The 17,524-nt window shown below is 37.2% G+C and overlaps 1 protein-coding gene across 4 annotated transcripts in view; it reads right to left on the reverse strand.

Moving 5' to 3' along the window:
* LOC117435678 (amphiphysin-like) overlaps nucleotides 1–17,524 on the reverse strand; it is a 78,032-nt gene that overhangs the window by 21,611 nt on the left and 38,897 nt on the right. For 2 of the 4 annotated variants that reach the window (XM_059018731.1, XM_059018729.1), the window contains exons 10-16: nucleotides 13,205–13,343; nucleotides 12,288–12,416; nucleotides 3,841–3,951; nucleotides 3,025–3,048; nucleotides 2,423–2,446; nucleotides 331–2,106; nucleotides 11–43 (exon numbers count right to left, since the gene is read on the reverse strand). In XM_059018731.1, coding sequence (XP_058874714.1) covers nucleotides 11–43; nucleotides 331–2,106; nucleotides 2,423–2,446; nucleotides 3,025–3,048; nucleotides 3,841–3,951; nucleotides 12,288–12,416; nucleotides 13,205–13,343 — 2,236 coding nt within the window. The remainder of the gene's footprint in view (nucleotides 1–10; nucleotides 44–330; nucleotides 2,107–2,422; nucleotides 2,447–3,024; nucleotides 3,049–3,840; nucleotides 3,952–12,287; nucleotides 12,417–13,204; nucleotides 13,344–17,524) is intronic. The other 2 variants (XM_034059033.3, XM_059018730.1) reach the window with 2 other exon arrangements.

Raw genomic sequence — 17,524 nt, forward strand, 5'->3', positions numbered from 1 at the left:
GGCTGTTTACCTGAGAGAATCCATTAAAAGCATTGTTGGATACCTACATTGAATCAGAGAAAAACAAAATATTAAGCTTCTACTGATTTTACGGCTGCTCCAATGTGTTAAAATTGTGTAACAATGGTGATATTTAATGAAAAAGCTTTTTGGAAAAAATAAATAAAATAAACCAAGAGCAAAACAAATGGAGAAAGGGAAAGGAGACTGGGTACTGAAAGAGGGATAGGGGCTTGATGTCATAAAACACTAGGTTCTGTGTTACATCTTGGGAAAGAGGGCTGTTTCTCTTTACTATTCTATGCTACACACCCGGATAAGGTTAAGTACCTCTTCCTTCTCAGCATCTATTTCCTGGTATAATGTTCCATATCTCTGGTTTGCAACCTCATCTTCTGATAAGTCAGAGCTGTTTTCATTATCTTTTGGACTGGATGAACTCTCGATGCTAGTGTTCTTGGAGTTCCTGAAGTGACCCTGTGGTTTGGCCAGATCTTTGACCGTCTCTACCAGGCTGTTACTTTCTTCTTCCCCAACCACATTTTGGCTTGTAAAAGAGCTATTTTTCTGGTCCCCATCTGTTAAAATGGTACCACCCCATTCAGTTCCAAAGTCTCCCAAACCGCCAGTGGGCCAAAACCCACTGCTGTCACTGATCTCATGCCAGGGGTTACTGTTGCTTCCTTCTGTATCATCAGGTGCCCCAGGAAATGCTGGCCATTGGTTGAAGCCATTGGCCTGACCTTCTGGGGGGGCGGAAAACCCCCAATCATCATTGCTTACCATTGGTTCCCAGTTTTCTGGCCAGATGTGATTTTTATCTGCTCCCCATGTGTCAGAACCGCAGCTGCCTCCTTTTTCTTCTTTGTTTGTCAGCGTCTTTTCTACAGTTTCTGGGCAAAGAGGCCACTCTGCATGAACATCAGCCCCTATGCGGTTAGTGTCTTGCATTTGGAGTGCACTATCTGAACTGGGTTCCAGGGCAACCTCCTTCTGAAAAGGGTCGATCAGGCTCTGATTCTGTTCTGATTGTCCTAAAAAGCTGGACTCATCCTCAGACTTGGTGTCACTGAAGTTATGTATTTCTGTTTCCACATTCCAGTTTCCCACCATAGACTCGGACACAAACCCCACATTACCTGATACTTCTGCTCCCAGGTTCTCAGGTTCTTCAATGGAAGTACCAACTTGACACGTGCTATTCCATTGTTTCAGGCCCTCTGACACACTGCTCTCTGTGCTCTGACTCTCGTCAACCCCCTCTGTAAATGCTTCAAGGCCAGTATCATCACTTTCTACAGTATTTACACATTGAGCCTCCATAATCTCGCCATCCATTTGGTCCCCCTCCTCAACCTGCCCTTTATTATCCACCTCTGTCCACGCAGAATCTTTTACATATCCGCCTTCATTCTCGACTACTTCTAAAGGTTTGTCATCAGGATACAGTTCATCTGCACTGTCCACACAACCAAAGCCTTGCCCTACCCCTACCAGGGTTTCCTCCTGTATCTCCTGCCCATATTCATCAGTAAATATTATCCCTGGCATATTGAGCTCATCGATTGTTGTTTCTTCTATCCAACCTGCCTCGCTGTTCTCTGAAAATTCATCACTCTTCTCTCCTAGATGTTCTACCCCAGCCCCCTCTAGATGAACATCCTCTGTACTCAAAACACCTGCCATTAAACCGTCACCCACAGCACAGGGATCACTGTCGAGGGCCTGTTCTTGACACTGATCGATTTCCCAGCTCCTAACCTCTGCATCTGCAGTATCTGCCTGCTCCTCCAGAGGTGCTTCCTGCCAGCTGTCTGCTGGTGGCCACTCCTGTCCCTCTACAGGATTCCCAAGGTCCAAACATAACTGGTGAACTTCATCCACAGTCCCTCCTTGCTCTCCTTGGGAAGACAGCTGCCCAGAGTCTCTGTTAGCTGCCATCTCCTTACTGACACTAGCGGTGCTAAAGTCTAAGCCCCAGCTTGTTGCTAAGCCACTGCTTGAACCCTGGTCAGAATATGATTGGGTAATGTCTTCTGCATTGTGACTTTGAGTGCTGTCATCCACAGAGAGGTTACAGAGAGAGAGACTTTTTGAAGAGTCAGGCTTTAGATAAGACAGATAAGTAAAGAAAGAACAAAAATGATTTAAAATGAGAAAGAAATCAAAACCAGAATAAAATAGAAAAAAAACAGAGCTAAAATGATTACATTACAGCTAAAATGAGAAGCACTAGAGAAAATGAAATGTGTGGATTTATACTGCAGGAAGAGTACATAACAGTCTAGACTAGGGAAGCTTTTATTAACAATACAAGCATAGCTAATTGACTACAAATTGAAATGTTTGCAGAAGGAATACCAAAATGTATTATTCCGATTATTTTATCTAAAGCAGGCAAATCTTTTTAGTGATTACTTACAGGCGGTGCTGGCCCAGCGCTTGCCTAAAAAGAAACATAAATACACACATTTTCATAAACAGTTCTTATATTATAGTAATATGTGTAGATGACAGTTATTTAAACAGCTTGCAAAATAAATTAAATCCATCTCCTGTCAAGCCTTTATTTGAGCAGAACCATTTGCAGTAGTTAAGACTGTGCATGTTGCACAAGTAGATTACTACATTTTCATTTATTTTATATCAAGTCTGAACCTCAATAGTACACATCAAAAGGCTATTTAGTCTGTGATAACAGTATTGCAGGTCAATTCTCAGCACCTATTAAACCTACATTTGCTAGAACTGTATATTATCATAGAAATATACACAAACACGTTTAGACACAAACACAACACCAATTAGCTTAATGACTAGAAATAGAAAATAAAACATTTGATAACATGGGGTAAAATGTATTCACAATTGTTTTGCAAACTATTCTGCATCTAAGAATTAAAAAAAAAAAAATCTTGCTAGAACTTTTCTGCAGAGGAAAATGAGTCACTGTAAAACAAGATAATGCATCATACGTTCAAATAGTACACCTAAAAATAAAATGTCAGAAAGATAAATTCTTACTGTCCACAAATCCCATGGTAATGCCTGTAAAAGTAAAACATAACTTACATAGTATACAAAAAACAAAACAAAACATAAAAATTCATTATCGTACTGTATGTGGCTATTTTACTCTTTCCATTAGTATGCAAGCACGGTCACTCAAAAGTAAATTCCCAATATATGTTTATTCAATGTGTGCTTTTTTTTTCTTTTTTAACAAAAGGTTTGTATTCTGTTGGCTACACTTTAAAGGGCCCCATTAACCAAGTATATTTCTCATGTGTATTTATTATCACCTACAGTATCTTAATTCTAATTCACATTCAAAATGCTTGGAATTATCCTCTTAGCATAAAGATTGCAGAGATGCCCAAAAGAAAAAGAATCAGAAAATGGTGGCACTTTGGAGTAAAAAGACTTTGTACGATTCTACCAAAATGTGCAATTATTATTACATTACTAAAACCATGCTGATATTTAAGAAAACAACTATCTGTAAATAAATGTTCCTGAATAGTGTTTTAGAGTTGTCACAATAATTACAGGCTTCCAGAGAAATATTCTAGTATACTGACAGTAGTTATGATACTTATTGTTATTTATTTCTTCACAGATTGTGCATACCACAATAACCCCAAAAGGGGTAACTAGACGTGTTTGTATGGGGTTCTTACTTGCTGCAAAAGTCTGATTTGATTATTTCTACTGTTCAAACACCACCCTAAATTAACCCTAAATCATGTTTCGACATCTGATGTAACCAGAGATGCATTCACTGAGACGATGCTATTACTGTACATTACAAATCCATTAATAAATAAGTACAAAAGGAACCTGAGAACTGGGGGACTGAGTCTTCCCTATCGGCGTTGTTGCATCTGGTTTGAAGGGGTCAAAATCCAGATCTAGTAATGACTCCTCTTTCACAGCCCATGGTCCTTCATTCTGCAAGAAAACAGAAAACGTGGGACTTGTAAATACAGCTACTGCTTACTGAAAACAGTACATGTGAGACTCCTAAGTGCATAATTGACTGTAAAAATATGATAAAAGCCACGGAAGGTTATATTTTACAACTTATAAAAACTTTATGGTTCTGGTGTCTTCAAAAGTCAGAGAGAACTTGAGGAAATGTACATGGTGGCATTTTAACAAGAGCCAGGGCATGGCATCACAAGCCAAATATTTATTGATCTGACAAGATTTGACAAGAGAGGCTCTGGTGAAAGGTATACCTTCCTGACAAAATGATGATGAAAACTGCACTACATTCCCAGCAGTCGCTAAGATGGTTGCGGATTGAGCCAATCAACTTGAGGTAGTTCAAAGGACAAAGCCACCTCAAGGGAGTGAGGTGATGAAGGGAGGAAGGTTGAAGCAAAACAAAATTTGATAATGCGTGAAATGGAGCTTAACCCCATACTATAGCATTTTTCAGGCATTTATCGTTAATAAAATTCAGTATCTTACGTTGGTGTTCAAATAAAATATGAATAGGTGCTAATAAAACAGCCTGCTTGGCATAATCAGGGATGAGTGCGTGGGATACATTGTTGTTTCCAAGGAACTGAGCTGGGCTTTTTGACCAAGCATGCAGAGAGCCAATTGAGCACTTAGAAAAATTGACGATTCTTAATAAAAAGGAAGCCCATAGCCAGTATGTTCTGTTCATGTCTGATCAAAGGATCCATGTTCTTGCAGTTCTAATATCCAGCTGAATCTCAGTGGCACATCACTTGTCAGTGAAAAATACACTTCCAGATACCAGCGCTAGTCAACCCCATTAAGAGGATTTATATTCTATTGCTGTGTAAGAGTACTGCAACTTTATCTTACATTCAATTCCTTTCCGATCCCTTTTAGTGTTATTTGTAACCCACTTGTATTATTATTTTGTTAATCATTATTGGATTAGTTCAAGATGTTTTATTTGCATATGAAAAAGACAAGGAATATTGACAGGTTTAATGATTGTGTTGATCACACAGTTGAATTAACCGTGGAGAGCAGGATATACTGTAGGTAATATGGTGTACAACACCTAACATTTTAATTAGGTTTTAATCTCTGTTTGATTCTTTGCTGCATGCTTTTATGCATCTCATTATTATTCTGACATGAGCTGTACATACAAAACAAACAAATGATTGATTTTTAAAACCCAGACTGTAATTAGCAGCAAATAAAAACACACTTAAGAGTACATTGTGTTAATGTCTTTAAGAGCACTGTTCGGTTACTTCTGAAATACTGCTGTCTGAACAATTAACTGTAATGTCTCCAAAACTAATTAACACAGAGTTAGATGTTTCCTTGCAATGGCCAAGGCTTGGTGACTGAAAGAGGAGAGACGTTGGCGTTTTACCTTCACAGATGTTTCCAACTTAAATACTGAAACGTACACAAACGTGCACTCAAATCCTAATTAAAAAATACGAAATTTCCAGTACTTTTATTCTTTATATTTTTTAAGAGGTAGATAAAAACAAACAGTTCACAAACCATGTTCTCTTTTGTGTACGAGGTACCTGAACTGAAGAACTGTAGTATTTTGTATTTAATTATATCCTGATGTAACTATCACTGACACTGTTATCTGCTCCGTTATTGAATCGTATTTTGTCATATATTTGTACTTGCTAGAACCGAAGTAATTGTATTTTATCTTGCTCTTAATTGTATTAATACTTGTACTCTGATTCTTGAAATAAATTTTTGTTTACGACTGTAAGTCACCCTGGATAAGGGCGTCTGCTAAGAAATAAATAATAATAAGAAGAAGAAGAGCAGCTCCATGTAAGTAGAAGATTTAATTGTTTAGTATTATTTAGGTTATTGGAAATACCCAGGATGCAACATCGTCCATCGCTGAGATACTGAAGCTACCAGACCACCAATGGAATTCTAAACAAACCGCATTACTCATGGAATATTGAGGAAAATGTTTGTAGTACTCAGAAAAAAAAACAAAAAAACCAGTGCTACATAAAATCACGAAAAAAAACAAAACAGAAATATATATATATATATATATATATATATATATATATATATATATATATATATATATATATATATATATATATATATTTTTTTAACACAGCCATTTTCTAACAGCAATAGAACCCTTCGGCTCGGGCATTTAATAACCAGATTGTAAAGCCCTCTTTTTCCGGTTCTATTGCTTACATAGGAATCTAAGTATGGAAAGTTTTGCTTCAAAAACAGACAAGTAAAGCTTTGGAGGGTATCCATAACCACTGGCTCCGAAACAGCTCGAAAGCACTTTAAACTGTTACTAATTAGCTCCACCTTTGGTTGTCTCTACTCGTACCTGCAGAGCATCTTTATTACAAAGCTGCAAATGCAATTTCAGTAGATTATAGCAAAACATGTTCTGTTCTAATGAAAATAGCTAGAAGCAAAGCTGTAGCCGCTTTGTGTTTTTTCCAGGGTGAATAACAAGTGTTTGACAAGTGCTGCAGGATTTTTAAAGTGCCTGGAGCAGAGGAGTCCTCTGTTTAAACAGTAATGACACCTCCAACAGCACAGCACTCCAAACACTGCAGTGCTGATAACTTGTAACCTTCAAGCCTTCAGGCACATCCGGTATCTCTTGTGCCACAATCAAATCCTAAGCCTGGTGTGTACAGCAAGCAGAGTTATTTTTAATGGCACAATACAATCTGCCCAGTTTTGGGGAATAATACAGAAACAGAGCTTGTTGACTAAGAGATGTCAGAGAGAACATTTTGCCTTATTCCTAATTTAGAGAATAACGGTCACCATTTTCAGGTGTTTAAAAGTCTCTAGTTTAAAACCTCTGACAACCAGTGGTTTTCACCGACGGCTTCAACTGTACTACAAAAATTTGCCAGAGCGAAAAAAAAGGTTCATGTAAGAAGCCTTTAATCTTTTTAAGAATAGTGACACACGTAATGCATACCTATACTGTGTATATATATATATATATATATATATATATATATATATATATATATATATATATATATATATATATATATAGTAACCTTAGTGTTACTTGTGGTCTGTGAAATCACTCCTAAGAGTGTTAACAGAATTGTGGTCAGTTGTAGGTGTGTGGTACTGTTTGTACATTAGTACACAAACTGCGTTATTGTTGAATTAAGTCAGATACAGAACAGAAATACAGAGAGATTCCCCTGGAAGAAGCAAATATATTGGTAATATTTCAGTCTATTTGGAATTCCAGCTTGAAACACACATTGCTGTGTCTTCTTTTGTCTGAGGAAATGAGTTTATTGTGCTACTGAGAATAAGAAAACAGGACCCTTCAGAACCACTGTACAGTATAATACAGCGCACGTAATGAATCACTGAACCGTGTCAAAGAACACCACTATCCTATTCACAACTGATTTGAGTGAGTAGACAGCAGTATTAGCATCTATTGAATGATAATAAAAAATGTATTAACTGAGGTACAGTACTCATCTTTCAGATTGCAATTCCAATTAGTTTACCGGCTGGCAATTTTTAAAGTCACAGGTAGCCTTCACATTTTTTCCATTCACCACAGAGTCCTTTTTGACTGGATCTGCAGCTACAGTAAATTGATTAAATACAATCATATTGTTTCTTTAGCATTTACTTTCTAAATCTGGGTTATCTCAGTTTGGCACCCTCTCCTTCACCCTCTCATTGTGTTTTATATTCAGATCGAAATCCAACCCATTTTATTTGGGCCCCAGTTAGGATTGCAGGCTGGCAGAACTCGATCTCTCCAACTCGCACTGATGGTGGAAGTTACCCAATGAGCGCCCGATGCAAAGGACTTGAGAGGCAGGTTTCAAATCTCCGACGGTAGAAGAGAAATACTGTGTATATGCTCAGCTTCAATGATGTGGATGTATTATACTGTCATGTAAACATTGGAATACTGAATTAATCTAAAAATCGCTATTATACACGATACATACAGGTGATCTTTGATTATTTTTGTGCAATGTCTGTTTGCAGACTGGAGTGCAGTTTGTAGACTGCAGATGGAATTGGCAAGCACCTCGGTTTCATATCGGAGCGACGTCATATTACAGGCAATGTCCAAATCATGGGGGGGGGGGGGGGTAGGGGGGGACACTGGGTGCTCATGGTGTGCGGGGTGGGTAACCACTTACAATGATACGATTTCTGATTGCCATCAGAATTTATATATTTATCACTGTAATGCTATTAATGCTGCGTGCTTTGTGTGCGTGTGCGTGTGTGTGTGTGTGTGATCTTACTCTGATTCAATGTGTTATGTTAATCATGGCAGAGATTTAATGTTTAAAAAAAAAAAAAAAAAACACAAAAAAAACCCAGCAGCATTTTTCTAAAACCACCCAAAAATAGACATCCCGCATAGTATCATTTTCTCCCACAAAACATAATAAAAACAGCCCAATTGGCCAGAAAAACCACCCAGTTGGTAGCACTGCTGCTGACACCTGACAGGGCAATTGAAGAACATTGCCATATTAGTTTTACTTACTGTTTTCATGGTGCAGGTGACATTTACTGTATTGTAAATAGTGTAAAACTAGAAAAATGAGGTACATTTATGCTTCAATTGTGTCAACAACAACTAAAAAACATGACAACCTTAACAAAATACAGCATGTCATTTAGAAAGGGGTTTTCTAAACTGAGTAGAAAGAAGCTCTGGCGGGGAAGGCACTGTAGTAATGCTAATAGGAGATGCATCTCAGAGATGTCATAGGTAAAGACAGCTCATCCAGGTTTAGAGCTTGCTTCAGTCTCTCAAATATCCCAATACTGTTCATGACTGATGCAAGTAGAGGTGCATTGGTGTAACAGACACCACCAAGATGTAGAATGAATAATAAAAAGGTAAATCATTTTATTTTAAAATAGTGAAACCTCGCTATTACGTCACAGGCCCACACCAGGTGGCTTTAACAGGGGGTAGTCTTAAAGAGGAAGTTACAGTACATATAATTTGTTGTAACAAATGAATACCACAACAACATTTTGATTATTTAAAAAGACATTAGTGTAAACATTTATTGACATTTTCTTTTTACATCCATTATTTTAGTTTTCTTTTATTCAAACTGTTCGAATTTAGTTTTAGTTGGTTTAAGTTTCTATTAGGTTTTGTGTTTGTGTGTATATATATATATATATATATATATATATATATATATATATATATATATATTTTAAATCAAATGTGCAAAAGAGTTTTGAATGGTTTGTCAAACAGGCAGCAAAAAGGCATTTGGTAGTTTACAGCAGCTTGTTCTTAATAGTGTGGTAATTTGACAGAGCTGCAGGTGTGTTTTGGACTGCAGGTGGTGGCCCTTATACTGAACACAGGGGCAGCCTAATAATAAGCTGACGTTATCTTGACGTCAATTGGAACAGTTACAACTGTAAAAAACTGGCCTTAATTGTGAGGTGGTCTTTTTACAGAGATGGCCTAAAAGCAACATTGTATTGCAGTAGATACATGAGAGAACACATTTATTTATATATTTCTTTAATCAGTCACTAGATCTGAATTAAATCAATTAGAATTAAAACAAGAACCATTACTATCTAAACAGCTTCTACAAAACAGAAATGTGCTACTCTGGCAGTAGAACATGCTGTTTTATTGCTGTTGTCCTTTCGTGCACACTATCAAAAACATTGTTGCGCAGAAACACCACAATAAAGCACTTCTTTGTTGAGTGCTTCAGACAGATCATTATGAACGCGGTCACTGACTTCAGTGCCAGCCAAGATGGTGTCATTGATATCAAGGATTTTGAGGACAGCTTTCGAAAGGCAGCTGGCACCAGAGGAACTTTAAGCATACGCACAGCTTCCAGCAGCGATACTGTCTTTGCGATGACACTTGACTGATGTTTTCAATGTGGTTATCAACAATTCAGATTCTTGTGGTGGCACTGCTTTTACATGACTCTGCTTTGAATAATGGCTCTCATATAAAAAATTTAAATAAATTGGGGGGATTTCGTTTTCACATATCGGATATGCAGCAATCTCCGCTTATGCAATCAATCTTTCTTCACAGACATTAGCAGAAAATATTATTGTAAGGAATAAGTCGAAGGCAGCCTAGTGTCAGATGCCACATTGTCTCTGGTGAATGGCCTGCCTTAACCAAAAAGGGTCATGCAGAAGGGCCTGTACAGGTCAAACTTCTCAGCTAGCCTGTCATTTGATACTGTGCCATGACAGCAGAAGTAAGTGTGGTGCAGAGGTTATTTCTCAACACTCTTTGCTTATTTTTATTCAGATTTTGATAACATGTTGTACAAATACATAGTTGGGTATATGAACTTTACTTATAAGGTAACGGCTGCAGAAACTGTAATGCACAATTCTATTTATTGTTGGTTTTTGCAGCCTTTCTATTCTGCCAAGCTGCCAATTTTTACATGACATACATGGATAATAATAACACCGTGTAACAAATTTTTATTTTTTTTTGGTTCCTGGGTAGTAAGTGTTATTTCCTAATTGCTTATGCCTCAAAAGTATAGAAAATGGCTACTATTCCCCACAAACTTTGCTTTTGTGACCAGGACAGTGATATTTTGAAATTTACCTATTTCCAATGAGAAAACGGGCGAATTTGTGTCTTTTCGTTCACATAAAGTCAGAAAAAAACAACATATGAATCCAAATTAACATGTATTTATACTAAAGTAATACAAAAATGACTACAAAAGATTTAGAAGTGAGTAGTTTTTCGAGATTTACGATTATACTGTAAATCACTTTCACGAATCAGCACCCAAATGTAGTCTCCCATCATGTTCTCGTTATACTGTCCTTGGTAGCGGCGTTCAAAGTCCAGTATATCCTGGTGGAAGCGCTCGCCTTGCTCCTCCGAGTACGCTCCCATGTTCTCCTTGAATTTATCAAGATGAGCATCAAGGATATGGACTTTGAGGGACATCCTACAGCTCATTGTGCCGTAGTTCTTCACCAGAGTCTCAACCAGCTCCACATAGTTTTCGGCCTTGTGATTGCCCAGGAAGCCCCGAACCACTGCAACAAAGCTGTTCCAAGCCGCTTTCTCCTTACTAGTGAGCTTCTTGGGGAATTCATTGCACTCCAGGATCTTCTTTATCTGTGGTCCGACGAAGACACCGGCTTTGACCTTTGCCTCAGACAGCTTAGGGAAGAAGTCTTGAAGGTACTTGAAGGCTGCCGACTCCTTATCTAGAGCTCTGACAAATTGTTTCATTAGTACTCATCATACTTCAAGGCGTCCAGCAAGGTCTTGATGCTGTTGTAATCCTCTTTGAGATGCACAGAGTGAGCCAGGGGAAGAGACGGGTACTTGTTACCATTATGGAGCAGCATGGCTTTGAGGCTCCTGGATGAGCTGTCAATGAAGGACAGTATAACACGAATATGATGGGAGACTACCTTTGGGGGCTGATTCGTGAAAGTGATTTACGGTATAATCGTAAATCTCGAAAAACTACTCACTTATAAATCTTTTTTAGTCATTTTTGTATTACTTTAGTATAAATACATGTTAATTTGGATTCATCTGTTGTTTTTTTCTGACTTTATGTGAACGAAAAGACACAAATTCGCCCGTTTTCTCATTGGAAATAGGTACATTTCAAAATATCACTGTCCTGGTCACAAAAGCAAAGTTTGTGGGGAATAATAGCCATTTTCTATACTTTTGAGGCATAAGCAATTAGGAAATAACACTTACTACCCAGGAACAAAAATTGTGTTACATAGTGTAATATTTTTGTATCGGTTTGCCCTGACGTGTGGGTGTGTCTTGAAAGAGCTCTGGTCAGTACCCTTTCTCTTCTACATAAGTATGGTATCTTTAAAACACGCTTTTTATATCAATGTCAGCTTTCTCCGATTGGCATCACCTGCCTTCATGCAATTGACTTACTATTCAATGACAGGACTGAGTAAAATGTTTCTGCTCTGCTTTAGTAACTAACATGAGATTAAGACCACTTACAAAGCAGCAGGCACTTGTTCCATCTTTGCCTGAGTGATGAGATGCTGTTTGATTATTTAGCTCCAGTTAGATAAGGCGTGTTCTGGTTTCCCTCTAATCGGAGTTTGAAACTTTTGTTTTTAGGATACCAAGAACTCAATGTTTCATTGCAGAACTGATTTAATTCAAACCAACCTTCCCAAAAGTCCAAACAGATGCTTTCTTATTGTGTTAGCAACACATTCTCATGTTTGTAACAATGACAAGCTATAGCCCTTCGAAAACATATAAAGAAACTTACCTGTGAGGGTGTGGTGACATTGATTTCTGGGACAAAGTTGTCCTCAAACAAGTTGAAGATTTGTTCCTGATGCAGTTCTTTCGTAGGGGTGAGCTTTGGAGGAGGTGGGACAGGAGGACCCTTTCTTAGCTGGAAACCAAAAACATTACATAACAATGAATAAACCAGTTTATGGAGAAACTAAAGTAGATGTCTTGGATGAAAAACCATGTAAAACAGAATTATGTGATTTCATACACAGGAAATAACAACATTAACCCGCCAAAATATGTTTAGTTTTCATTGTTTGAAAACATTTTATTCTGACAGGACAGGAAAAGCGTAGCATGTTAAATTGCGGTCCTGTAAACAGATAACACACACTATGAACAGATAAGCAATGTTATAGAATGGATTATACAGCTGTACTGGAAGCCATATTCTTTTCTAACTTTAAAAAATGATTTCTACTCAAACAGCTCACATAATGGCAATGTGATACTCTTCATCTACATACTGTGCTAGCTGTCAATTTATACCACAATTCAGGTTGTTGCACTTAAAACAGGATACCTCCAGTAATTAAGTTTCTTCCTTTGATTTATTTAAGCTTTTATAAAAGCTGGATCTCTCAATGACAAGGAGTGCAGAAGCAAACCAAAGGAAATCAAAGTCAATTTCTTATAATCAGTGCCCTCTTCAACCTCCACCCTCGCATTGGACTGGTGAGTCGATTTGTTAACAATTAATAACCATAGAAATCTTGTCAGAATATAACATATTCTATGTTATCTTCATTCCCTTTGACTACAGTCAAAGGGAATGAAGAGAGATCACCAAACTCATCTGCCATTTGCACAAAGCCAAGCCCGAGTATAAGGCTAGGATATGAACCTGGTAAAATAAACATCCTGTTGGCACAATGGCAGGTCTGTTACCTGCGTTGGAGACTTTGGACGAGCTGGTGCTGGTGAGGCGGGTGCCAGCATGTGATTGGGGCTGGCTTCAGGACTGCCAGGCGGTGAAGGTTCATCTGGGGGCGAGGGTGTCTTGGCAAGCCGCAGTGGACCAGTATCACTGAGAAAAGCATGACAGTTACAATTTAATTACTGCTTACGGAAACAGCCCATGAGCTGCTTCACAGAAACCATCAACGTATCCCATTCTTCTGCTTGACGTAAATGCTGCTGGATTAAAAGATATGACGTAAATGCTGCTGGATTAAAAGATATAGCTCAAGCATAGTCCACTGCTAAGTATCTTGTTTTAAAAAAGGAGAGAAATAGGTTTCTCTGTGGTTTTTTTTATACATCCCTTTTTGAAACAGCTTCCTAGTTCCGGACAACATTTATTACCAGACAGACTTCTTTCAGCATGAGAGGACCCTTTGGAATCTAAAGCACATATTGTACTCCACTTGTCTTGTCTTTTTTTAATTTATTTTTTAAATTATCAAGGGACATTCATTCAGTCTAATAGTTTTTACACACCTCTTACACACACCACCGTTATTAAGTGTATGGTATTGTATTCCAATCTGTGTCCTTTTCAATCCGAGAAAATATTATATTATATATATATATATATATATATATATATATATATATATATTTTTTTTTTTAATTGTGGAGTTGTTTCTGCGCACAAGGTGACATCTGTACACAAGATAAGATATACTGAAAGTATGACAAATCTATAATGGTAATTGGTTGATTCATCATATGTGATCTATAAAAGCACATGTAAAATCTCTATACAAAAATCACCACACTTCGGAAATTCTGTTTTTTCTGCGGTTGAAAAAGGACATTAGTAAGTAAGTCTGGTCAATAATGATCTTAGCATTTTTAAATATATTTGAAATATTAAACATGTAGATGGTATCCCTTTTAGGGGTACACAATTCAAACTGTCCTTAATTTTATTATTTTTATCACAACATTTGACTAATCTCAAAGTAAAAATACCAAAATCAAGTGTCAAAACACTATGGAGGTGCTATTTTTGAAACCATATTCTGTTCCCCTGATATACAGGCTGTCCTATTATCCACGTGCCCATTTTATATTGACAGGCACACTTGTTTCCCGTATCTTGCAGGTTGAGTAATATACTGTAAACCACTCAAAATGTGTGACTTGGGGATTTTGTGCCTCGGCAGAGTTTTTACAGAGATCATGGCTGACAAATACATTGAAGCACAGCTGCATTCCAAGTAGTGCTTTGAGTAAGACAGTCTTAGAAAAGTAAGCTGGACTGCAATTAGTGACATCAACTGGAGCTAAACATTGAAATTATTTCTTTTTGTCAGTCATGTGCTCCAAAAAACATACTCGCAGATTTTATTAGGATATTTTATTCAAACTGAAAAGGTAAGAGTAATACAAGAGAAAATAAACTGAAGCTGTCAGTATAAGTTCCACTTTTTTAATACCAAGAAAAAATCAAATAAACACTGCACGGGTCTAATAATTTGACACATAGAAATCAGTTTAATGTCAGCTATAGAAGTCACAACATGTACTTTGCACTCATGGCATAACTAGCATGGGACACTCTGAGGTAGAGTGGAGATTATCATTGTTTAAAGTAATTGCAGCAAACAAAATAGTTTCATAAAATGTCTCCGCCACACACATATATCATTTTTTTTAGGTCTCAGATGTGCAGTTTTGAAAGAAACACATGTTACAGCAGAAATGTATTTTTCATTTCAAAACATATCTGGTACTACACTAAGTTAAAGCAACCTCTGTTTCGAAGCCATGCTTTTTGACTGTCTTGTACTTCCTGGGTCATTTCAGAGAGTGAAATGCCCCCCCCTACCTCACTGGCTTCTTTCGTGTCAATAAACAATCGGGTGCTTCCCCTATTGACTGATATGCTTTCACCCAGAAGACACTGCTGAGGTGAAATGAACCAGGGAGTACAAGTGTAAACAGATAACCCAAGAGAAATGCATAGATACTGAGAGTTTCCTTTAACCTAAAGTAGAAGCAGACATCATGTTTCAAAATTGAAATGCATGTGTTTCGTAACATGTGTTTCTTTTAAAACTGCACAATTGAGACCTATGTAGCTAATGGACGTGCAAAATGGCTAAGATTTATAGAATTATTTTGTTAACTACAATTACTTTAATGAAAACAGGAGCATCCTAACCAAAAAAATAAACACTGTAATTTCATTCACATGTAGAATTGGAACACTGGGACAAATTGTGTGGTTCCCATATGAACTCCTAGTTGATGTGGTCCATGTGGTTACATGGTCCTGTATTCACATATTGTTTTCACTGACTATGGGGCTCTATTCACAGAGAATCATCTCAGTTCACTGTTTGGAATAATTAAATAATGCTAGATATTCACACAACTGTTCTAGACTGTTACTTTTTTTAACTTGTTATAATGTTTCATCCAGTGGACTCAACCTTTGGGAACAATGCGGTCGATTCTTAAAGCTAATCGCCATTAGCACAATTTTTGTCTTAAAGGAAAATATACTTTCCACTTCTAAAACAAATAAGAAATAACTACTCACAAGTCCCTACATTATATTTCTAAATGGTTTAGTTTTTGGTTTTGGGTGTGTTTTTATGGTGACTCGTTGAGGCTATCGAAAAAAACAACAACTTTATCTTGTGATCCCGAGATAATTTATCCCAGGAAGATTTTTCAGAAGATTTCATAAGATTTTACCTGCAACTAGGCCAAGCATGCCAAACTGTAAACTGAAGATGAACACAAACTCACACTCATGTTCTACTGTTACACTGTATTCAATAATTAAACACAAACTGCTAGTTCTTAACACCAGTTAGCCTAATGGGTCCATATTGTTCTTTCCTCTGTGTAGACTCACCTTGCCCAATACAAAGGTCAAATAACCCAATTGATGACGAACTAAGGAGTTAAAGCTTTGTGAATAGAACCCCATAGGTCACTTCTGTGCTTTTCTTTTTTATCAACTTTCCTTCAACCTTACACAATCAAGAGTTTAAGTTCTATAATCTAGTGTACATACGTGTTTCCTAAGTACTACACTGTACAACACATTAGGCTAGTTTGTACTGTGCTAGGTTGTCTACTTATGGTAGAACTTACAGATCGCATGATTGAGAGCTTTGTCCCCAAATCATGGCTCTGTTACAATACCAATCCATCTACTTACCAGGATTCTCTGTCAAAATTGCAAGAAAAACAGCATGAATCATTGTGAGTAAACAATTGCAACATTCCATCTTGTTAGGTTATTTTTATATTTGTTAAAAGTTTAGTTTAGGGCATTTCGAGTTCATTGGAAAGTGCAAAAATAATAAGTTGCGTTCTAGTAATATACAATTCATAGGGGCACAACATGAAATGTCTTTGTTTGTGCAGTGCTTTCAGGAGGGAGAGTACAGCACTAGTACCACCAGTAAAATGCACTTTGGTACGATCACAATGCTTTGCATTAAAAAATCAATCAATCAGATTTAATAAATAAATCAATAAATTAATGTAGCCACAGTCTGAACCACAAACTGTGGCACTGAAACAGAATAAAACTTGGTTCAACATAAAGGTATTTTAGTACTTGAACAGAACAAAAACAAAACATACGATAGTCTATTTATTCGATAATAGGGTTATGGGATGTCCAGCCTCTATGTACGAGGGAATATTGTTACGATTAGAAGTGAACTGAAAGACTGAAAGCTGAGATCTATGTGTGTGCACTTAGTGTCAATATAACCCCCACACAGGCACTTTCATCCTATAACTCTATTATATACGGCTGTACTGCAGTAGAAGTATTTCTGATCTACAGTCCATCAGATTGGAAATTGTTACGCTGTATTGAGGTTTGTTTATGTTTAGAAAGGAATTTCATCAGGTGAATGTGGTAGGTGACCAGTTTTAGTGTCACGGTTTTAAATTGACTTAGCTGTTGACTAGCAGTTGTCAGCCTTTACGATACTGAGTAGAAAGGTAGTGTGTAATATATATTTTTATTTACATTTATGATATTGCTATTCAGTATGTTAGGAAATGTTGCTCACAATACTGAGTTCTCTAGAAGATGATTTTAGCCGCGCTGGCTATGACTTTTAAAAGTTAGCAAATATTAAGGGGACCATACAAGTTAACATGCATTTTACTAGGTGATAATAACACCCCCCTCCATATTACCCAATAATGAAACAAAATGTTTTTCTGTGTCTATCTGTATTTATTTGGTCAAAGTTTTACATAATATGTGTGCATCCACTGTAA

The sequence above is a fragment of the Acipenser ruthenus genome, chromosome 3, assembly GCF_902713425.1.
Source record: "Acipenser ruthenus chromosome 3, fAciRut3.2 maternal haplotype, whole genome shotgun sequence".
Classification (NCBI taxonomy): Eukaryota; Metazoa; Chordata; class Actinopteri; order Acipenseriformes; family Acipenseridae; genus Acipenser; species Acipenser ruthenus.